General features: G+C 32.7%; 1 protein-coding gene across 2 annotated transcripts in view; it reads left to right on the forward strand.

Annotated features, from left to right (window-relative positions):
• Window positions 1-25,855, forward strand: part of LOC136036704 (caspase-1-like) — an 89,054-nt gene that overhangs the window by 12,197 nt on the left and 51,002 nt on the right. For both annotated transcript variants that reach the window (XM_065719024.1, XM_065719026.1), the window contains exon 3: window positions 10,674-10,842. In XM_065719024.1, coding sequence (XP_065575096.1) covers window positions 10,674-10,842 — 169 coding nt within the window. The remainder of the gene's footprint in view (window positions 1-10,673; window positions 10,843-25,855) is intronic.

The following is a 25,855-nucleotide window of genomic DNA, read 5'->3' on the forward strand; positions in this document are numbered from 1 at the left end:
TAAATCAATATAATCTCATACTGGATCAATACAAAGAATGACAGTGATTTGAAATCAATAAAAAGAAGTCTGCTGAATAGTATGGTGGGGAAAAAATTGCCTAAGGGCGTAAGTAAAACCAAATAATCCAACCTTAGGAATGGATTAAAGAAAATTAGTGGTTTGAAGTCGATAAAAATAGGCTTTAATAACTGTTGTGGTAAGAGGAAGGTATGGGTTAACGCAAATATAAACAACCTAGAATTACAAGAGGAATAACGAAAAAATGGTTTGAAGTCAATAAAGGAAGACCTTAAATAGTATTGTGGTAAGAAAAAGGTGTCAGTCTTACGTAAAACTCAATTATTTAGGAATAAAAGTGAAAAAAAGAAAACTACTGCTTGAAATCAATAAAAGGAAGGTTTTTGTATACAGAGGTGATGAGAAAATTGTGCAGAAGATTATGCAGATCTGAATAATCAAGGTTCGGGAGTGAAATGAAGAAAAAAGTGATTTTGAATTAGAAAACAAGGCTTTTGAATAATATTGGGCAAAAGAAATGGTCTGGGGGCGGGTGTACGCAAATCTGAACAACTTAGACATAGGAGTGAAATAAAAAAGTCAGTGGTAGTGCATTAGGGAAAAAAAGGTAGGAACAAAGGACTATTTACCTTTTCGTATTAATTACCTTCGTAGGAACGAAGGTAAGGACTATTAGTAAAAATGCTTTAAGTTTAACAGAGAGGAGGAGGTGTTGTACAAGAATTATTTGAGCAATACATCACATAAAAATAAGAGAGATGTAAAGAAAGTGAAGAAACCATTTAAAATTAAAACTAAGGGAGTGTGAAGCGGAGGTAGTTGATAAATTTGCCAAAGATCTGGAAGATGCAGCAAGACGGGATAATGAGTAAAATATTGTGCTGATATGTTAATAATTTGAGAAAGGATATTCATTCTGGACTTATTCCATTTATAGATAGGAACTGGGTCACATTTACGGATAAGAAAAGAGTTAAAGAGAGATGAGTAGAATATTTTGAGTAACGTTAAACCTTGAGAGAGTTACATGAAAAGATATAGAGAAAAATGAAAAAAGTTTATAATCCTTTGGATGTGAAGGAAGATTTTTTTGTGGGGGGAATTTGGGACAGTAGGCTACTACAAGTATTAAACAACAATAAGGCACAGGTGCTGATTGTGCGGAAAATGAGTCTCTCAAAGCTGTTGCTATGATATTAGAAATAAGTTAGTCAAGATTATGAGTATGTTTTTTTTTTAAGCAGGAAGTATTTAGTGATTTAGGAAATCCCTGATTAAGCCACTTTATTTGATATGTAATAAGAGGGAGTGTGGTATATATACAAAAGATTAGTCTGGCTTCTGTAAATAGCAAATTACTTAGTAGGATGATACTTTTTAGACTTGGCGATACTGTAGATAAGGTTATGAAATAAGAACAGAGAAATTTTAGGAAGGGTAGAGAATGTGTCGACCAAATTTTCTTTCTTTGATTAATAATTGAGAGAAGTGCCTGGATCATCATCTAGCGCCTTTAATCCTCAGTTTTCATACTATGAGTAGCCGTTAAACTCAGCTGATAAAAGAACTTTAGCGAAAGTCTTGTCCTTGTATGGTATTAAATTAATAAAAAAGAAGTTTTTTTTTTAACTGAAAGTAAGGACCGATATTAAAACTTAAAACGAACAGAAATTACTCCGTATATAAAAGGGGCTGTTCCCTCCTCAATGCCCCGCTCTTTACGCTAGAGTTTGACTCTTTCTCTAAACTACTTTTTAAAACAGTAAAAAACTTAAGTGCAAAGAGCGGGGCGTTGAGGAGGGAACAGCCCCTTTTATATACGGAGTAATTTCTGTTCGTTTTAAGTTTTAATTTCGCTCCTTACTTTCAGTTAAAAAAATAGTTTTTTTATTTAATTTCCGAACGTTTTTAAATTAAGGCATGTTTTGATTTTGGCTCTCCGCACATGAAAAATTAAAAACGAAATTTGCATATTAAATTATTTTTATGGCTAAATGTCTGTCTCATAGTTTTGATTGGGTGATTTTGAGAAAAAAGAGCGGGGGAGTAGGCATAGTCACCCTCCAATTTTTTGGTTATTTAAAAAATCAACTAGAACTTTTAATTTCTTACGAACGTTTTTAGTAGTAAAAATACGTAACATGCGAATTAGCTTACGTAACGAACTTCTATATTCGTATTCTTTTATTACGTATGTGAGGGGATTCATCACCTCGTCAATACCTCGCTCTTTACCCTAAAGCTTTAATTTTTTCCCAATTCCTTAAGAATGACAAAATTAAATGAATCACAAAGGCCGTAGAATAAAATAGTTGAAATTCATAAAGTTACTTTAGCCTAAAGAGCGAGGTATTAAGAGGAGGTGAACCCCTCATATGCGTAATAATTTCTTTTCGATTTAAGTTATAATGCTGGGCCTTACTTTCAGTTGAAAGAAAACTTTTTCATATTTATTTTTTCATTATTCTTTTAAAAAATGCTAGAAAATCTTGCGCCTCCTTCATGGAAATTTTCTTCCCGCATGACAAATTCATCTATGGAAAGATTCCCCCGCGTAACTCCCTCGCCTCAATCCCTCCCCCAACCAAAAAAATCCCCCTGAAAGCGTCTGTACACTTCGCAATAACCATTACCGTGTGTAAACACTGGTAAAAGTTTTTAACTTGCAGCCCCTCCCATGGGGACTGTCGAGGAGTAAATCATCCCCAAAGACATAGTTATTACGTTTTTCGACTATGCTGAATAAAATGGCAATCTCAGAATTTTTATCCGGTGGTTTTGGGAAACGATTGAGCGTGGGAGGGGGCCTAGGTGTCCTCCAGTTTTTTGGTCACTTGAAAAGGGCATTAGAACTTTTCATTTCCGTTAGAATGAGTCCTCACACGACATTCCAGGACCAATGGGTCGATACGATCACCCCTGGGAAAAAAAATGATAAAAAAAACAAAAAAAAAAACAAAACAAACACGCATCCGTTCTCTTTCTTGTGGAAAAAAAAATGCAAAATTCCACAAATTTGTAGATAGATGCTTGAAATCTCTATTCTAGGGTTCTCTGATACGCTGAATCTGACGGTGTGATTTTAGTTAAGATGCAATGACTTTTAAGGGGTGTTTCCTCCTATTTTCTAAAATAAGGCAAATTTTCTCAGGCTCGTAACTTTTGATTGATAAATCTAAACTTAACGAAACTTATATATTTAAAATCAGCATCAAAATGCGATTCTTTTTATGTAACTATTTTGTAAAAATTCTGTTTTTTAGAGTTTTGGTTACTATTGAGCCGGGTGGGTCCTTACTACATTTCGTTACCACGAACTGTTTGATACCAGACAAATTAACTAAAGTAACTTTTACTATGTACAAGAATAAACACTGGTGCGGTTAAGGTGGGGAATAAGGTTAGAATGTTTTGTCAGTTGAAAATTTTCATAAGAAATTTGAAGTTCTGAAAAAATGTTGATAACCTTATCAATTTTAATATTTGTTATTTAATCAATAGGGGTACAAGGAGGAAAAAATCAATAGTTCTTAAAATGTTTTCATAACATTTTTTCATAAATGTTATTCCAATTTTTCATAAGTTGATGTATGAACTCTGAAAAAGAATGATAATATTGATATTTGTAAGGTTTTGCTATTTAACTCAATGGGTTAAAAGAAATAAAAATATGAATTTGGATGTGTTTTATTGGTAGGAATTGAACTTAGAAATTATAAAAAGGAGGCAATCCTGGCATTTGAAATGTTTAGCTTCTTTAATTCAAAAGGCTAGAAGAAAGAAAACGGGACATGCGTTAAAATAATCAATTAAAATGTGTTCTGTCTTTAAAAGCTTAAGTAGGTAATCTGAAATTCTGAGAAAAAGTCCTAGTGTTGTTATTTGAAAGCTTTAGTTGTTTCATTCAAAGGGTGAAAAGTAATAAAATGCAATATTTGTTAAAATTACAAATTATGAAGTGTTTTATTGGAAAAAAGTTTGACATAGGAAGTCTGAAATTTTGAAGAGACCTGCCATTTTTTATGTTTGAAAAGTTTTGATTGTTGAAGTTTAGTTAGGAAAAATATATATTGCGTTATAAAACCATTAGCATAAAGAAAAACAAGGATAGTATAGTTTAGTGGGGAGAAGCAAGCCCACTGTCTTAGAAATATAATTAGGATAAAAATATCCTCCGGAAAACAAAGGATAAAAAATATATTTTGAGGTCAATAAAATGAAGGCTTTTGACTAGTACGTGGAAGGGAGAGGGGAAAGGTTTGGCATGTCAGGGTATTCTCTTTCGATTTATGATTTACTCTAGATTGAATTTCCTGTGTTAGGTTTTTTGGTGTTTTCCTTAAGTTTTTTTTTCATTGTCTCGTTTGAAATTTAGTTAATTTACTGTCTGCCATGTCATGTTATCCTCTTTTGTTTCATGCTTTAAGCATAAAACACTAGGTATGCTGTGTGCTAGGTTGAATTGTCTGTACTAAGTTTGTCGGCGTTTTCCTTGAGCTTCTGAACAGTCAGGGTTTGAAATTTAGTGTATTTATGTTAATTTGTTTATTTGTCCTCTTTTTTCATGGTTTGAGTTAAATTGTATGGTCGGTAGTTAAATTAAGGTATGTTTAAAATCAAAATGTTTAACCTGAAAGAACTCTTGAATGACAAAACACAATGCCAAAAGTAAACAATGGCACAAGCCCGAACGCTTAAATTCAAGTCAGTAAAATACTGCATGTTTAAATTAAGGGATCTAAACACCTAACTACCTAAAAGGACTAATATAAAATATTTCGGACATAGTTTCTCAAATTTAGGTCCGATAGGGGGCCAAAAATGTTCACGAGCAGCTCAAAAATTGAGCTTCAGCGCCTATGGCCAAATAGACTTCTATCTGAAATTAAAATGACTTTTTAGGGAAATTTCAGGTAACTGCCTAGGTTTCCGTAGGATGATATTAAAAGCAGCCACGTCAATTTTTTAGAATTCAAGTTTGTAATACGGGAACTTAACGTTGCATATTGAAAATTTTGTTGATACATGCTGCTTGAGAGTAAATTTAAGCGTCAAGTCTTCTCATGAAGCCAACTATATATAACAATAAATTCAAATATCATGAGTCCATATACAGAAATCATCATCAACAGAAAAAAAAGCATTGAAGAAACTTCAAATCAATAGCCATGTTGGATTAGCAAGTATCTAACTCCATAACTGCTACACCTACCACCACTACTTCTACCACACCACTTTACTTACGATATTGAGAGGAGAATTAAACTAAATCAAAAGACGCTACGTACATGCACATTGTAAAAACTACCTGAAGAATTGATTTGGGTATTGGAATTTTCAGAGAATCCTTAAAGGGGAAAATCATCTTAAAAAACAACAATATGTGCACACTGCTGTTAATCAGTATCAGATCCAGGGGGCGCCCCGCCCCCCTGACGTATTGGTGAATTTGTAGTTAGGACTGGTTGCTTCGGTTTGAGTTGGGACTTGAGTTTTGAATAAGTGTTTAATTATTAAGACTTTCTTTTTGCAAACAAGTTTGAAACCAAATTTCAGTTACTTTTATGTGGTCTCTCTTATATTTTAATAATGACACATACCACCAAAAAGTATTTAATTAACTTTAAGTTTATCAAGGGAATCCATCCCTATTACCACAAAAGCCAACTGGGAGTTGAAAATCTTCATTTTGTAATAGCAAGGAGGCGAAATTTAAATCCTAACTTCTTTAGGATGTTAAAATGATATTTCAGGATTGTGCTGTAACAACGGGACTGAAAAAAAAAAAATATCTATTCTTTTTAAATGATTACTGTGGCCTTTGAAGGAGAATTTCGACTCATATATTTAGTGTCAAGTACATACTTATATGAACCTTTATTAAAGTTCTAAAGAGCTTGGCCTTTATTTTACTGTTTTAGGATGAACAGAGGAGGTGACATTTCATCATTTGCTCACTAAATCCAAAACTTCAATTAATAATTTTCGCGGTTCTCATACATTTATTTTGTTTTATACAAATCTCCTAAAAAACAATAACGTTGTAAAAACCACCCCGCTTCGCAAAAAGAGCAAGCCCAAAAAACAAAAACAGACAGCCAAAAAAGTGATAATATCAATTTCTACGCCTCATTATCATAGCAAGACTCGAAAACAAATTTTTGACAGTAAAAAGAAGTAATTTTAGAAAAAAAAATTATAAAAGAAGGCAAATAATTATGTGTTTATTTTTTATCTAGCTGGTATAGATGGGTATCTGAATTCCCAGTTTGAATCAGTAGAATGACATTTTTTTTTCAAACATTTACTAATAGAATGTTGATAAAAAGTGGAAATTCACGCAACTTGACTTAACCACGGAAACGGAATGCAACTACAATATTACTTCAGAATTTCTGACGTTCTCAATACCAACCAGTCACAAAATATAGCTATGTTTTCCTATAAGGATTGCATTTGTCCATAAAATTGTCTAAATTGCTATATATACCGCTGAGGTTTTTTATACTTATTTAGATACATGCGATCCAATCATATTTACATGATTAGTTCCTTTATAAGTCAAAATTTTTACCGGGCAATTCTCTTAGTTAGTGCTAAAGCTGAGTAAATTTTTGTGCTCAACAGACATATCGAGATTTAAAGTTTGAATTGAATATCAGATAATCTCAATTAAAAAAAAAAAATACTTAGAAGTCAACTACAGCTTGAAACCCGGATAATTTTAATCACCAATCTATACTTATCAAATAAAAAAATAACAAACACATAACTATTTGTTTTTTTAAGGAGTGTTTTGACCCATATTCTTAGTTTGAAGCACATACATACGTACATCTTTATTAGAGTTCGTATTTTGTAATGATTACGGTATTTATTTGAATATTTTTGGTTGAACAGAAGAAGAAATACTGACGAAGAGCTTTAAACTGACAGGACTGGCCATTATAAATTTTCACCAAAATATCGAAGTATACATCAACCGTGCAATAAGCAGATATGGCGGGAGTGGAATTACAGAAATAGACTTTTTCTTATAAAATTGTGAATGCTGTAATTTAAGCATATTATATAGAACTTCAAAAAGTGGAAAGATGCGCTCCGTCGTTATGAAAAGTAACATTTTGATTAGTAGATTCTTGAGATTTCGTCAAAGTTGAAACTGTTTATTTAAACACTATTTTGAAAAAGAAACAGTGATTAGTTAATGATTTATAGTCTCTACTTAAAACACTCGTTTTAAATATCTTCTGTGTATTTCTATCAGTTCGTTCTGTTTTTCTTGTTTTCCCCTCTAAAAGAATTAGCATTCCATGTTTAGTATATCCTTTACGAATATACAAATTGTATCTTTATCGTCACTTCCTACTCTTCACTACTATCTTAGTTACTAAGCGATGCCACAAAGTTAGGCGACATGCAAAATGGTTTGACAATTACAAATTGTCACAAAGAGTGCACGAGCCTAAAAGATGGCTTAAGACCATTTTTTTTTACAATAAACAGTTCTACTTACTCGCTATAGCTGTCAGAAGGCCAAAGGCAAAAAATTATTCAGAAAATGTTAATTATAATTTTTTGTTTAGATGCTGAACATTTTTTTTTTACTGTTGGTTGGCTTTTATAGCTTAATATTTTTTTTGATAGATATTCTTATTCCATTTTAGTTTCAACGGATTTATTAGAAATTTAACCCTCACCAGATTTTATATTAAATTTGCGACCATTTCCACTATCTACCTAGGAAACATAACTGTCGAGGTTCCCTTTAAATTGTGGGTATTTCTCGGTTCGCAGGTTTATATAAGCAACCTTTTGTATCACCCCCCCAAAGAAAATCTTAGATCCGTCCCTGCTGCTAATACTACTATTACTGCTATGTATACTACTATTACTACTACTACTACTTCTACTACTACTTCTTTTTTTACAACCACTTGCAAGACTAAAAGCCTTGAGAAGAAAATTTCAAGAAGAATATGAGCAACAGGTTATCAAAAGGACATATCAGCAATGTCATATCAATGGCTAATTCCATTAAGTTGCAAATTTCAGGACTTGATGAGAGGGATGCTCTAATGACCAAAAGACAATATGTTAATGCCACTGCTGGTACTTCGCAATTACTATTAGTGCCATTACTAGAAATATTAATGCTACTACTGCGACTACTATTACAACTACGCCTAAGGGTATTAAGGTGTGATTTTCAAAGAATATTTAGAAGGAAGGTACACTGAATCAAAACTCGACGTCAGTGTGCAGGTTGTCAAAAGGACATAACAGTAATATCTTAGGAACTTTTATTACTACTGCTGCCACTAAAGCTACTACTATTAATTCTGCTACTACTACTACTGCTATTAAAACTAAGACGACAAATTTGGGATGTATAGAGACTGTATGGAACTAAGCCAAAACACACTATGCCCACGCGGTTTGCGTGGGCATAGTGATCGACCACGCGGTCGATCGTATTCGAAATGCTTCAAGAACGGCTGATTGTATTAAACTGAAACTTTGAGCGTGTATTGAAGGGAAGGTTAAAGTAACCAAAGGTACTATGAGCATGCTTCTACTAATGGTGCCATAACCATTGCTACTACGCAAGCTAAGGGTATTAAGGTAAAGCCTTTAAGCAATACTCAGGCGGAAGTTGAATTAAATCAAAACAACCTATGAGCATGTGGACTTTCCAAAGGGGACAAAGCAACATCTAAAAAACTTATGCTACGAGTATTAAGTTGGACCTTTAAGGGTAATGTGTGGGGCGTTTTGAACTAGCCAGAAACGAATATGTTTGTACTATTAATACAACCACTACAGTTAATGTAAGTAATGACGCTAAGTGTATTAAGTATGAAGCGAAGAATAAAAAAAGAAACAAATGAAAAAGATAAATAAAATCACATAGGCAAGGGAAACGAGGGAAGTGTCAACCAGTAGAAAAAAACAAAAAGAAAAGAAGCAGATATTTTTGACAAGGAATTCCGCCAAGTCATCTTCAGCGCTAAAAAAACGAACACAAACAAAATCTACCCTCTTGAAGTAAACCTCACGAGAGGAGAAAAGACAGCCAATCAAAACCATTCAGATTAAATTTTGTAAGACGATTCTGCAGTTGGATTGGGCAAAAATAAAAGATCAGAATAAGAAAAAACAAAAAACAATGATATTATGCATTATAAAAATAATGCAGTAAAGAGTTCCATTAAACCAAAAATGAGCAGGAATCAAGTAAAATAAAATTTCAAGCGAAAAAACTACCGCAGATCAACGCCAATAAATAGATGAAAAATAAAACAAACAGATGGTACAATAAATATCCAAGTCAAACTCAGAACGATTAAAACTTAGCATAAGTCGGACTGACAACCTACATGCTTTCTCAAGACCACAACACAATTTGAACTAAAAACAAGATGCACTTTAAACGTTTTCACTTTTTCTACTTTAATAAATAAAAAATGGTCAACCGTTTAAAGAATAAATGTCAATATACTTATATAAAACGGACAATCCGGGTTCATTTTTTTCCAGTAAATTGCAAAATATGTCCTAGGCTTGAAAAGGTATGGGGGCTTTCAGCCCTATTCATATTAATTATCGCACTTTTTAAGTTTTACACGTTTATTTATTGTAGTTTCTGTTCGATTTGTATTTCATTTATTTGTTGATAGTCATTTGTGGTAAGCTTTATGCTTGGAAGACTATTTGACTTTCTTTTTGCTCATTTTTGGCTTAATGGTTTTACTTTACTTTGGCTTTATTTTTCCTTGAAAACTTACAGGGAAAAAGTTTTTAATTGCTTTTTTAAAGTTTTTAAAGACTATTTGACTTTCTTTTTGCTCATTTTTGGCTTAATGGTTTTACTTTACTTTGGCTTTATTTTTCCTTGAAAAATTACAGGGAAAAAGTTTTTAATTGTTTTTTTAAAGTTGTTAACATTGAGTAGCCGAAATGGAGTAGAACTATCTTAAAAATTTCACTAGATTACTATTTAACCCTCTTCGAGTCAAAATTATTGTTTTACCCAACGATATGACCGAAAGTGCCACTTTGCGGTGCCACTTTCTCTTTAACCATTTAAATAGGGTGTTGGAGCTTCCAATTTCCTTTGCTTCACTATATTAAGGACGGTCTTTCGGTACAATAACCCATAGAATAATAGACAAAAAAAAAATAAAGATACATACAAAAAAATAAACTTTTTTTTCGTAACCATCCTTCTTGAACAAATAGAAAATTTTGGATTCTTACCAATGAGGCTTGAAATCTCTACAACAGGGTTCTTTCCTATGCCAAATCTAACATTGCGATTCTCATCATCATCACTTTCCTTTTCGGGAGGCCAACCCTATCTTTTTAAGTAGTGAAAATTATCTCAAGCTCTTAAATTTTGATGGGTAATTGTTAAGTTAATGACCTGCACAAGTTTGTTTTCACTGTTAAAAGTCAGTTGTATATATTGTGAAAAACCCTACTGATGTATTGTTATCAAAATATCATTGGTATTGTTTTGGTTACGATTGGCAGAGATCAACCATTAGCTGTAGCTCGTTACTGCGAACAGCTTGACTAAGTTTCTGTTGTCTAAAGAGAAGCCTTTTGTACAGCCGGTTTGCTAATAATTCTTGTTATCCTCGTTTTAGGCATGTCAGGGTGAGTCTACAGACGCTGGAACGACCCTATATAGGGAAGATAGCCAAACCGATTCTACTAAATTTAACGAGGCAACACCAGTTAGAAGTGCCACTAGTTTACCTTATTTTACAATTCCTAATCAGGCAGACTTCATGATATGTTTTGCAACCATTCCAGGTATTACCAAACAAAGACAGCTTTTTAATGAAAGAAACATGAAATTGAAACTTAAAAGAAACCTAAAATTATCACCCAAGGAACAAGATATATATCAAAATTAGTTAAAATAAAGTAACTGCTGATATTTTTCTATATTTTGGGAATATTTAAACCTAGCGCTTTACTAAAATCACAAAGCTAATGAAAAAATCAAATTGTTAATTTTACTTGTAAAATAGTAATCAAGTCCCTGTAGAAAATAGCTGACTAATTCATAAGGTTCTCAAAAGCCTTTTACTTACCAAAATGTCAGTCGATTTAAGTGTTCAAAATCAATTTTTCTCAGACCTAAAAAACAAAACAGAAATCCTTTTGGACCAATAAGAAGATCATTTAACTGTGCATAAAAATAAACGGCCAAAAGTCACTGTTCTAATCATCTGTGATATAAATAAATAGTATTATAACATGATTTGCTGAGAAAATTCACCCTTGGATTCAAAAAACTACAGAAAAAGTTTTCGAAGGAGATTAGAGAGCCAATTAAGACAGCAGGAATAAATTCGTACAATAATTCGAACTCAAAACCACCAGAAATTATTATCAAAAAGTAAATAAGTCAAAACGAACAGAGATGAAACGAACAATCATAACAAACAAATACAAATACTAATTGAAAGGAATAAATTTTAAAACAAGTAAAAGCTAAATTGAGCATGGTTATCAGACTAAAAATGAACGAAAATCACTGCAAACAAAAGTTTAGCTACTGTCCTTTTCCCTAACTGTGAAAGTCTAAAGCCTACTGCATCATTTGCGTTGTATTGAAAACTACAGACGTCTTGATAATTCCTTAGGAAGAACTAATAAAATCAAATTGCATATTTTTTTATGATGATAAGAATATATGGCAGCTCAGCAGTTCAGGATTTTATTTCACTGTATTTTTTTTTCAATGTTGAAAATAGAAAAGAAAATTGTTGTAAGATTATACATTTTCAGTAAAGCGCGTATGACAAAATGGGCTTTAGACTTTTGCAATTAGGGAAAGGTACAGTAGCCAAAGTTTTGTTTGTAGTGATTTTTCTTCATTTTAACTTTAATTTACATATTCAATTTAGTTTCTACTGGACTTAAGATCTCTTTATTTATTTAGAACTTAAGATTATTCAATTATATTAGTACCTGTTGTATGTTTCTTTGCTATAAATGTTTATTTAATTTATGTTTGTTTTGGGTTTCATTTATTCTTTAGTTGTAATTTTTGGCCATTTTGAATCTTAAACTTTATAAGAACTTATTTCTGCTCGTCTTAAGCTTAATGTGGCTCTTTACTTTTCTTTTAAAACTTTTTTTCTGAATTTTTTTTTTAAATTAATTGCTGTTTCTTCTTGATTGCCAAAATTTAAAGTTTTTTAAGGTTTCCCATTTTAATATCAAAGGCTCATCGAAGTATTAAAACATCAAAGTGACGTTTTTTCACAATAAAGATTGAAGTTAGAAATTCCCCCAACATTCCCTGAAAGTAACCACAAATAGAAGCAATCACAGTCACAGTTACTAGTGGTCACAGTTGAAAGTAGTCATAGTTGCAATCACAACCAGTCTCACTTGCAGTCGTAATGGTAGCATCAGTAGTAGCAAGCCTGAAAGTTTCAACTTAATACCCTTACCTAATCCTAAGATACTACAGGTAGGCATTTTTGATAGCTTGGACGTATACAATTTTTTTTTTATTTAGCTCAACATACCCCTCAAAATTTCTAGAAATTTTGCATCAACACCCTCATCATTTTGGATCATATCCAGGATCAAATATTTCTCCCTTTTCTAATAATAAATTCTGCATGTAAAAACTGATAAATTGCATAATATATATCCCGTGCCCCGGGGGGCTGCAGGGGCATGGTATGCCCAGAGCCTTAGCTATTAGAAGTTATGACCTTTTCAAATAAAATGGATTTTTAAGATCTCTATCAGTGAGTTCTACCACAATTACTACTACTGCTACTACAGCTACTATTTCCAAAGAAACTATTTCAGAGGCTGGGGACATTAAGGTGGAAAATTCAGGAGATATTGAGGGGAAAATAACTAGATGCAAACACACAATAGGCATACTGGTTTTCAGAAATATCTCTGAAACGGCTTAGCGTATTTAGTTGTAACTTCCAAGGCATGATGAAAGGACTGTTCAATTGACCAAAAGGTAACTGGTGCATACTATTACAGCTACTACTGTTAATACTCCTAATACTACAACTACTGCTAGTTCTACTACAAATAATTAGGGCTCCTACTGCTAATAAGAGTAAATGTATGAAGGTGAAAATTTTCAGGGAATATTGAATTTTAATATATTGCATATAGGTTGTCAAAAGGGCGTATCTCAGGAATAGCTTAGATTTCAGTTTTCAGATTCTGATATTTATTGCTTCACTAAAAAAGGAACTAGCAACATTACATAAGACCTATAGAGCCACATAAGATAAAATTCCTGAGGGTGACTGTATGTTCTAACTATCTTGTTCACCATTAACCATAAATATTAACCACCAGTTTCAATACAAATAATTTTGATTTTGATTTAAACCAAATTGAGTTACTGGCCACTCCAATGCTACGCAATGAAATGAATATGAACATGACAAAGCGGGTCTATTGCCAGTAAAAGATAACAAAGAGAACAAAAATTCAAACGAATATTTCACCTAAACAAAACAAGATGTCTACAGCGTAGACGAAAATATAACGGTTCAAAATAAGGATGAAACCTTTTAATCGACTGTGAAACAAGTATAAAATTTCTCACTTAATATTTCGGACACATATACAGTGTCCATCATCAGCAGTAAAACTGAAAGACATCAGTAAAACCAACAAAATTTATATCCAATAAACTAATTACAAATAGTTTATTGCTCTCATTTTTTTCAATGAACTATATGAGCAATAAACTATATGTAATTAGCTTATCGGGTATAAATACTGTTGTTTTTATTGATGTCTTTTCGTTATACTACTGATGATGGACACTATGTATGTGTCCGAAATATCCAGTGAAAAATAGTATATTTGTTTCACTGTCAAGTAAAAGGTTTTAGCCCTATTTTGAAGTTAACCAGTGTAGAGAAAAGAAAACTAGATCTAACTTACATGGGCAACGTGAGGTGTTGCGGCAACCTTTGTTCGGCTTCGCCGAGTAAAGTGTTGCGGGAGCAACAGTTTATTTTTCCTCGCTTCGATTAAACGCTGAAGTTGTTAATATGCAAGAATCTTAAAATAAATACTAGGTACACCGACTCACAAATGTTGTTAACCTCTCATTGCAACTAGCAAAAGTTGCAAACCCCTCATCGCTGAAGATGATTGTAGCCTAACAGCCAATTATTACTTACAAGTCCCCTACATGTCTTACCACTGGAACCAAATTGGTCTTACCATCAAATACACGGGAAAAAATAATAGGTACACCTGCTAGTGAAAAGTTGCGAACCCCTCATTACCAAAGATAATTGTGAGCCAACAGCCAACTGCTGCTTAAACTCTCCTATATGTCTCACTATTGGTATCGGTCTATTTTTGGTTTCAGTGTGTACCTTAATACTGAAGTTGTCAACCCCTTTAACCTTTCAAACTGATATATCTCAGGAAGAAATTTGTCTACCAAAAAATGGATGATATATACTTGGATCAGCTCATTAAGAACTATCGACTGCCGTCGAAAAAAAAATCAATCTGTCTTAGTTCAAAAGTTGACTTTTTTGCCGTATGCCAAGTTTCTATCGTCATCACTCAGAAAGGAGCAAAGGATAAACCCTAATGTCTTTAGCAATGATAGAACTTTTAAATTATAAGAGGCACATCCGATACTATGTCTCCACCACAATCCCAAGTGAAAAAAACTGAAGATAAACTCAGCCAAAATCACGAATAGAAATGGATAGAAACAATAGATTCTTGGCCCCAGGCAAGAGTTCTACGAAAATTTTCAAAATGAAAAGCCATATTCATCAATCTAGCCTAAGGTCCACACTTTCCGTAAAAATAATAAGATGAAATCAGGGTGCTAGGGGAAATAAAACAAACAAAACAAAAAAACAAAAAAAACAACAAAAAATAACGACAAAATCAAAGTGTTGCTCTCGCAACACAACTAGATTCTAAAACTAAAAATATAAACAGAAACATATATAAAACTAAAAACCGACTAACTATAACGTACAATATACAATTATTCACGCATAGTCTACAATTGCCAGCTACCTCCATGAAACCATAAAAGTAACTCAAACGTTATTTCGATGATACTTTTCTGGTTTCATGAAGATAGCTGGCAATTGTATATGCAAGTAATTGTACATTGTATATTTTAGTTAGTCTGCTTTTAGTTTTAGGTATTTCTTTTATCTTTTTTAGTTTTAGATTCTATTTTTTTTATGTTTTTGTTTTTTGTCTTTCTCTATGCTGAAGACGTCTTGCTCTATACGGGTGAAATATTCATTTGATTTTCTGTTCGCTTTGTTTTCCTATAGCGGTCCTATCCCCGTTTTGTCATTTTCATTTCCTTTTCTGTTTTTCATGGCTGGCGAGTTTAGCTTTAGATCTTTTATTCACTCTAATACTGTCTGGAAGAACATTCCACACTTAAACAGCATTGTATCTAACAGCAAAGCCTGACCTGCTTCAATGTCAGGTTTCATGAAAGAAATTACTGACGTTTCTAATAGCAAATTCATGATAAGTAGAATTCTAAGAAAAATATGCAAGAAGTACATGGGGGACAAATTATTTAAATACTTAAATACAAAATAATTGGTAGTCACGTTGTTGTCCAACATTCAAAACATGACGCTTGTTATAACACGATATAGTACTGTCATGTTGTTATAACTTACCGAGTACTGTCATCACTTTGTTTTGAACTATTTCAATACTTTTGTAGTTACTTAAGAAATTAAACCATACCGAACACTGTTGCCTAACATAGAGTTCAAGAGTGGAGCTATATAAAAGTTTGCGGGTCTAGACCAGATGTACATTTTACAGTTTCGGATTGTCCCTAGACCATTAGAAGCTTTGGCAGATATTATTTCACAATGCATCTTCCAGTTAAAATAACAGTCAATGTGGAGGCAGTAGCTACCGGATGTAATATAATTTTTGAATAAATTCAGGTCCCTATAAAACTACAGAATCCATTTGGGCTAAAGACCCATTCCTGCTAAAATCATGAAGCTGTACTTCCTCGCATTGAAAGTAAGGTAACTCACACTCACAAAGACGTGAAGACACTATTTGCTTTTCCCTTGAACAGACTTCGAACCCTTGAACTGACTTTGCAAAACTAGTAATGGAATTATCATCAGCAAAAGAATTTAGTACAAAACCACTTATATATGCCGTAACGTATCCACATAAATTCGAAATCAATTTGATCCTAAAACGGATCCCTGTGCCGCACCAAATTAGAAGGCATCACGGCAGTGATCGATCGCGAAAGTAACCATGAAACCATCTAAGAGCATTATCTTTAATGCCTGGACTTTTTAACTATGTCAAGAATATTCTAAAATCAACAGTATTGAATAATTTGTTTAGATTAATAAATACTGTTAAAGAGTCAACTTTCTTTCAAACATGAAACCTTGGTCGGATGACAAACTCTGATATGCTGTTTCCAAAAGCTTTTCGTGTAAACTAGTCAGCTGCTCAGTAATATTTGGAAGATAAACCTTGCTTACAATCTATTGGCTTCTGCACGAAGAGAGAGATAGCGAATAAATTTACAGAAATGTATTTTTTTATATTCTTTTTCCTAAGAATAGGGTAAAGCTCAGAAAGGCAAAGAATAAAATAATCTGAAAATGTAGAATAAAGCTCACCAAGGGCAATAAGATTATATTTCCTTTGATAATCTACAATTTTAGAATAGCCAATTCGGATCTTTAAAATTTGAGAGAGTGAAAAGGTTTAATTAATCGAAAAAATTTAATTAATCAAGCAGCAAACAAAACGTAGCAAAACGCACTAAAAACAACACACAACAAAAACATAAATTAAGAAATTTACGAATATTTCTACTGCACATTCGGGAGCCTTTTTCAACGGCAAAAAAAAACAGAGAAAAAAAAATCAATCAGAAAAAAACAACAGTACAACACGAAAAATAAACAAATAAATAAAACTCAACTTTTAAATTATTCGAGAAATGCAAAACCTTTGATTTTCTGCCTAATCACCGACAACCGTATGTTATTAGTACAACAGATATTTCTCCTCTATATAGTCAGATTGACAAATGAAATCTGTTAACAATAAAAGCTGTATTTATTTGAAAAAAAGAACAATTCATAAAACCCCAAGTCACCAATCCTGATTGAATTTATAAGGTTAAAAACATTTCAACTATACATAGCAACGGATGTATCATAATTGAAGTGAATTGTCTTATTTGCTAACTTAGCTGCCGTCCCTTAACTCTTCCCAGCTTCGACCCCATCCCGACTTTCACTTACAACGTTGTTATTTGTCCAAGGACTATTATTTATATTACCACTGTTAGAGAATTTTACCTGCCGCTTAATTAAACTATTATAAATTGAATTAATTTTAAAATTCCCTTCGTTCTTAATAATACTAATGCTCCCGTAGATATTTCTTTTTAATTTCTATAATTTCTCTAAAGCTTTGTAAGAGGCCAATAGATGTATTTACAATTTGTGCTTGGTCAAAGGATACATTACGGTAAAGAAAGTCAAATAAATGCTCTGCTAAACCTGATTCACACATTTCTGTTTTTTTATTATATTTTAGCGGACAGTTAATAGCATTTTTAATGTTGCTGCAATCTCTTTTCTAAATTTTGTTTTGCCCTTCTTAAATAAAATTTACCACAAGCAAACGAAATTTTGTATACGTCACTTCTTTTGTTTTCTGGAATCCCATGTTTTCCATTATTCAGTAAAAAACCTATGATTTGTTTGAATTTAATAGCTGTTTTTATAGTATGTTTATTTAATTCTCTTCTTAATTTATGTGATAGAATTAGTACATACAGTCAAGTTATGTAATTAAATATAGAAAAACAGGTTTTTTTAACTGAAATTAAGGAGCGACATTAAAACTTAAAACGAACAGAAATTTCTCCGTACATGAAAGGGTCTTTTCCTCCTCAACGCCCCACTCTTTACACTAAAGTTTGACTCTTTCTCTTAACTCTACTTTTTAAAACAGTAAAAAACTTTAGCGTTAAGAGCGGGACGTCGAGGAGGAAAAGCCCCTTCCATATACGGAGTAGTTTCTGTTCGTTTTAAGTTTTAATGTCGCTCCTTACTTTCATTTAAAAAAAAGTTTTTTATTTATTTAATATCTGAAAGTTTTTGAATTAATGCATGTTTTGATTTTGGCTCTCCGGACATAAATAATTAAAACGAAATTTGCATATTATTTTTTTTGGCTAAATTGCTTTCTCATAGTTTTAATCGGAAGATTTTGAGAAAAAAATGAGCAGGGGAGGAGGCCTAGTTGCCCTCAAAATTTTTAATTAGTTAATAAGAGCAACTAGAACTTTTAGTTTTTTACGAACATTTTCATTAGTAAAAAACATACGTAACTTACGAATTAACTTACGTAAGGAACTTCTATATTCGTATGATTTTATTACGTATATAAGAGCGTATACCCCCTAACAATACCTCGCTCTTTACACTAATACTTGAATTTGTTCCCGATTCCTTAAGAATGACCCCTGAATCACAAAGGCCGTAGAATAAATAGTTGAAATTACTAAAAATACTTTTTTGCGTAAAGAACGAGGTATTATGATGAGGTGAACCCCTCCTCATATGCGTAATAATTTCTGTTCGTTTGAAGTTTTAATGCTGCTCCTTACTTTCAGATGAAAAACTTTTCATATTAATTTTTCGTTGTTTTTTCAATAATGCTAGAAAGTCCTGCACTCCCTTCATTGAAATTGTCTTCCCCCATGACAAATTCCTCCATGGAAAGATCCTCCCACGTAACCCCCTCCCTAAACCTCCCCCCCAGCCAAAAAATCTCCCTGAAAACGTCTGTACACTCCCCAAGCCATTAGTATATGTAAACAACGGTGAAAATTTTTAACTTGCAGCCCCTCCCAGGGACTCTGGGGCAGTAAGTCGTCCCCAAAGACATAGTTACTAGTTTATTTGACTATGGTGAATAAAATGGCTATCTCAGAATTTTGATCCGGTGACTTTGGGAAAACTATGAGCATGGGAGGGGCCTAGGTGCCTTCCGATTTTTTGGTAACTTAAAAAGGGCAGTAGAACAATTAATTTCCGTTAGAATGAACCCTCTCACGACATTCTAGGACCACTGAGTAGATACGATCACCCCTGGGGAAAAAACAACAACAAAAACAAACAAACAAATAAACACGCAACCGTGATCTGTCTTCTGGCAAAAAATACGAAATTCAACGTTTTTGTAGATAGGAACTTGAAACTTCTATCAAAGGGTTCTCTGATACGCTGAATCTGATGGTGGGGTTCTTATTAAGATTGTATTACTTTTACGGAGTGTGTCCCCCTATTTTCTAAAATAAGGCAAATTTTCTCAGGCTCGTAATTTTTGATGGATAAGATTAAACTTGATAAGACTTATATATTTAAAATCAGCATTAAAATGTGATTCTTTGGATGTAACTATTAGTATCAAAATTCAATTTTTTAGACTTTCGGTTACTATTTAGCCGGGTCGCTCCTTACTACAGTTCGTTACCACGAACCGTTTGATTATTTGTTGATTTGACCCGTCATCTTCTAAAACTACTGGTTCCATTAACTCTTTTTTCTATTTGAGTTATTTGGGAAATCATCTTTTCAGGGTATTTATTATCTATTAGAATACTCTTAATGAAAATTAGTTCATTACTTATATATCCTGATGATGCGAATATTAATACCATATCAGCTAAAAAAATAACTAATCCCTTTTTAATTTGGATTGGATCATTTGACATGAAATACAAATACCACTTATTGTTGGTCGGCATACGGTAGGTTGGAAAAATTTATTAATTATTATTTTTTGTATCAAAATGTTTGCTAACAGTGGACTTAAAGCCCCCCTCCTCCATTTGGTTATCCCCTGATTTGATGCAAAAAATTATCCCTAAGCTTAAAATAGTTCGTTTAATTACTAGAAATTTTACCTAAATTTAAAATAGTTTCTATTTCAATTCGCGTATATTATTTTTCTATCTCATCCTTGTACTACTGAAATTTTTTGGATAAAATACTAAAAGATTCATCAAATGGAATATAACTATACATTAATTTTATTTTTAGTGATTTAGGAAAGGTTTAAGTGTCTCTGCTACCTATTTCCCGATCTTTTCCATTGGTTAGGTAGTTGTCAGTATTATGTTCTTAGTGCGTTAAGTGTCCAGTACCCTCAATGCTTTAAGCGGCCAATGCCTCCATTAATTTAAGTGACCAGTCCTTCCATTTTTCCTACGAGTATTTGGAGTTGCTAGTCCCTAGTATCCAGCTAAAAAATCTTATAAAATTTCATATTATTCCGCAAACAATATATTTTCGGTTAAACTATTCAATTGATACAAGCGGACCCAAAGTTTTATCTCAAATTCCGGTTTATAAAGGAATTCTTGTTTCATTTGCCAAATATGTTGTAAAATAATTAAAGTAATTTTGAAGTGATATGATGTCTAATAAACGAAGTTTCAATTTGGATTACAATATACAATTGGTAGAGATTTTTGTACTATAATGGTATCAAGCCGATTAATTATTATTGATAATTGATTATGTTTACGATTAAGAGGTATCATTAATTTAATTTAATGGCCCTGAGCACACTGGCTTTCCATTACCGGGTTTACACATGAGTTTTGGTCACAAAATTCCCATTCTAGACCCAATGCCTCCCACCAGGGTCTCAAATTTTTATCCAGGGCCCCAATGCTCCCCCTTCAGCTTCCCCCCTCCCAACCACGTTTTTTTTTAAATCAAATTAAAGTTCTTAGAAATATATTCTAAGGAAATCAATGTGTTATATCTGGGACAGCGGCCAACTGATGCTAACCGTCACAATATCATAACAAGTTAATTGAGCAATCAATTTTTTGAATTGAAGTTGGATTTTTTAGCAAATGCTACCAGTGAATTGTTTTCATGTACCTAGTTTTTTTTTAAGCATCATTCCAAGAACAAGCAAGCCGGTTTCCGAGAATTTCAAGAATCTTAAGAATGATTGGTTATCTGGTACTGCGTAATCATTCATGTTGTCAGTAAAACAATACAAACGAATACAAGCGGGATCATATGATTTCTGAAAATTTCTCGGCATGTTTCTGGGAATTTCAAGAATGATACGTTATCTGGTATAGCATAATCATTTGTGTTCTCGATAAAACGATAAAATGAATGTAAGTGGGCCCACATGCTGAATTCTTAAAATTCTTTTGTAGGTTTCAGAGAATTTCAAGAATTATTCGTTATCTGGTATTGCGTAATCATTCATCTTGTCGGTAATACAATACAACGCGTTCTCTGACTGCCCTCAAATCTGGTCTTGCACAGCCACAGTTTTATTACAATTTCCGGTTGATAAGAGAAAGTCTTGCTTCGTTTTCCTAGTAGGTTGTACAATAGTTGAAGTGAGTTTGAAGTGACGTGATGTCTAGGAAGCGAAGTTTTGATATGGACTCTAACATGCAATTAAATAAAAAAAAACTTTTTAACGGAAAGTAAGGAGCGACATTAAAACTTAAAACGAACAAAAATTACTTCGTATGTGAAAGGGGCTGCTTCCTCATCGACGCCCCACTTTTTACTTTAAGGTTTGACTCTTTTCTCTTAACTTTACTTTTTAAAATGGTAAAAAATTGTATCAGAAATTTGATCCGGTGACTTTGGGAAAATAATTAGCGTGGGAGGGGGCCTAGGTGCACTACAATTTTTTGGTCACTTAAAAAGGGCACTAGAACTTTTTATTTACATTAGAATTAGCCCTCTCGCAAGATTTTAGGACCTGTGGGTCGACGCAATCACCCCTGGGAAAAAAACAAACAAACAAACAAATGAACACGCATCCATGATCTGCCTTCTGGCAAAAAATACAAAATTCCACATTTTTGTAGATAGAAGATTGAAACTTATACAATAGGGTTCTCTCATACGCTGAATCTGGTGGTGTTATTTTCGTTAAGATTCTGTGACTTTTAGGGGTTGTTTCCTCCTATTTTCTAAAATAAGGCAAATTTTCTTAGGCTCGCAATTTTTGATGGGTAAGACTAAACTTGAAGAAACTTATGTATTTAAAATCAGCATCAAAATGCAATTCTTTTACTGTAGCTATTGGTATCAAAATTCCATTTTGTAGAGTTTTGGTTACTATTGAGCCAGGTTGCTTCTTACTACAGTTTGTTACCGCGAACTGTTTGATTGGTAGAGATCTCTTTTCGTACTATAATAGTATCGAGTCGCACATTGATCATTGATTATGACTCCATCCGGCCAGGTATCAGTTTTGTAATGTAATAGCCCTAGAGAACACTAGTTCTTCATTTCCAGGCTTGCACGTGAGTTTTTGTCCCCACATTACCTCTCCATGGCATCAAGTACCGCTCAAGGGCCCAAATGCCCTCAAAGTTTTACCCCCAATTGAACAGAAAAAGCAACACCAAATAGTCGTAGGAATTGTGGGAGTACTGGCAGCGTACTCCCACACTTTTTTCTGAACTGAAACTTTTTCAGTTTTTTTCAACACGATTATTTTTTAGACAGAATTTTTTGGACTTAGAATTTTTGGGGACTTCGAATTACTTTGGGAGGCCAAGAATTTCTTGGGACAAGAAGTCCCATAGAAGACAACGAAAATTTCATAAAATAAATGGAAAACTGCATAAAAGCTAAGAAATGTTGTTGGCTCAGTTGTTATCTCAAAAGACCAGATATGGGGTCTGTCCCCGAAAAACTCTAAGTCCCCAAGAAAAAAAGTAAATTTCAAAAGATCAATTGAAAACTCCTTAGAAGCTAAGAATATTGTAGACTCATGTGTTATCTCAAAAGACCAGATATTAGGACTGTTGCAGAAAATATTGTATTGTTTCACTGACAATATGACTGATGACAATACGATTTCCTTAGAATGTATTTCTAAGAAGTTTTATGTGATTTTAAGACGCAGAAAGAATAGTTTAATGGGAGGGAGGGGCAAAACTCACGGGGCATTTGGGCCCTAGTGGGGAACTTGGGGCTCTTGAGGGGCTACTGAGTCCTGAATGGGAATGTGGGGACCCAAACTCATGCGCAAGCCCAGTAGTGGAAGACCAGTGTGCTCAGGGCTATTACATTACAATTATGATACCTAGTCGGCTGTAGTCATAATAGATTATTAATAATCAATAATTGGCTAGATAGTATTATAGTACAAAAATCTCTACTAATTGTATATTATTAGACTTATCAAACTTCATTATTAGACATATCAAAACTTCATTTCTTAGACATCATGTCACTTCATTTCAGTCATTATACAACATGTTTGATACGAGTTGGATACGAGGGACTGGCTAGTAGGAAATGCTCCAAATAGTCGTACGAATGGTGAAAGTACTGGCTGGTTCAATTAATTGGGGTACTGGCAGCTTAAAGTAATGGTGGTACCGGGCACTTAAACGTATTAATAAACTACTATAGTGGACTATAGTTGATCCTATACTATACTATACTATACTATACTATACCCTACTACAGTGGATCCTATAGGTTGAAAAGGGATACCTATTTATTGTATATTTTGCACACCGTATATTCTTGAACAGACTGATATTTTTGGAAGGAACATATAATGCATTTCTGTCGTGATATTTTTGTTAGTTTTAAGGTCCGTTAAAAACTTTCTTAATTTTGCTGCATACAATTCATTTGGGTCTCTATTAAGTTTTTGGTAATTTTAACTATTCTTTAGTACTGTTTCTGTTTTATTATTAATATTCATCTCTTTCTAGAATTACTTCTGAATTGTTCTTATCTGCTGTCGTTATTATTAGAGAACCATGTGTTTTTAGATGGTTCAAAATTTTCATATCTTAATTCTTAAAGTTTTTTTACATTGTCAAATTTTTTTAAATTTTCACAACTCCCAGTCTTAATTTATTTAATTTATTATCAAAAATATGAAATGCTGTCTCCACATCTGAAATCATTACTTCAATAGGTACTTTTTCAGAATTTAGTACCTATTTTTATCTTTCTCTAGTACTTCCTTTTGTTCTTCGGTTACGTTCCATTTACTTAAAATCACCACACTTGGTCCTGGGAAATGTTTTGGCTTATAAGCTGATATCTTTTGCTTTTCATACTCCCTTTTAAATTGTAAAATTTTTTGGTTCATTCTTCCTCTATATAATCTTAGAACATGCTCAAATAATTTTTGAAAATCAAAATAATTTGATGAATTAATTAATATGAAGAAAACCAAAAAGTATTTTTTTTAATCTGTTTCTCTTACAATTTTTAGATTTTTTCGCGTAATTAGCCTTATTAATTGCTTTTAAGTGATGCTTGAAACACAACCATTTTGGTATTATTTTGTTTATTTTTTCAATTTTATAAAAACTTTTGTTGCGTAATAATATCGGCATGGTTTTTTGCTAAATTCCATTATGATAATATTCAATTGGTCTTTTGCCACCTATATGCTATTCTTTTATAATTATTTAGACCACACTACTTTTGCTTTTAAAATTTAAGATAGAAAAAGGGTTTAATTAATCAAGCAGTGAACGGAACGTGCTAAAAATATACTAATAACAAAACTCAACAAAAAAAATTCATAGAATTTCAACTCTACATCTGGGACCCAGGAGCCTCCACAACAGGAAAAAGAGAGAAACCACAAATAAATTTAAATCATTAAAAAGCAATAACACAACAAGAAAGAGAGCACAACACAACTATTAAAGAACTGCAAAATCTATAACTGCAAAAACTTTATGTCACTAGTACAACAGTTTTATCTCTTCTTGAAAGTCAGATTAGTAAATCAGTTCTATTAAGAATAAAAACTATTTTTATTTGAAAATCAATTCATATAATCTTAGGTTGCCACCCCTGATTAAGTTTACAATGTTAAAAACATTTTAAGTATGCATGGCAACGGGTCAAAGAAACGTTATAAATTAAGTGCGTTTTCTTATTTGGTAACTTAGCTGCCGTGCGTTGACTTTTCCCAGCTTTGACCCTATTCGAAATTTCACTTGCAATGTTATCAATTTTTTGAGGACTATTATTTAAATTACCATTTGTAAAAAAATTTACCCGCCCCTTGATAATACTATAATCAATTGAATTAATTCGAAATCCTAAGACCGTTCTAAAATTAATTTTAAAATCATTTTTTAGAGTATCAGTTACTGTTGAGCCAGGTCACTCCTTAGTTACAGTTCGTTACCACAAACTGTTTGATTACTAGTTCCATTAAATTTTTAATGGAATTAAATTTCAGGGTATCCATTACCTATTAGAATATCCTTAATGAAAATTAGTTTATTACTTATGCATTCTGGTGATACTAATTTTAATACCCTATCAACTAAAGAAATAACTACGCCCCATTTTACTTAGATTGGGTGATTTGGCCTTATTGGGTGATCTTTATTTGCTTTTTTTCTCTCTCTTTCTTGTTTTTTTTAATGTTGATATTTATTTTCTCTCTTTTTTCCTGCAGTTGATAAAGGCTCTCTGATTTGGAGTTGAAATATTTGGAATTTTTCAATAGATTATTTTGTTGTATTTTGTTTTTATTGCGTTTTGTTCACTACTTCATTCATTAAACCCTTTTTTTCTTTTAAATTTTAAAAGGAGATGCAGTCTGGTCTAAGAAATTATTTACGTATAGCCTTTGGTTGGAAAATGACCTATTCAATATTATTATTTTTGAATCTAGCCAAAGACCAAGCCGATATTATTACGCAACAAAAGTTTTTAGAAAATTGAAAAAATAAACAAAACACACATAA

This window comes from Artemia franciscana, chromosome 15 (assembly GCF_032884065.1).
Source record: "Artemia franciscana chromosome 15, ASM3288406v1, whole genome shotgun sequence".
Classification (NCBI taxonomy): domain Eukaryota; kingdom Metazoa; phylum Arthropoda; class Branchiopoda; order Anostraca; family Artemiidae; genus Artemia; species Artemia franciscana.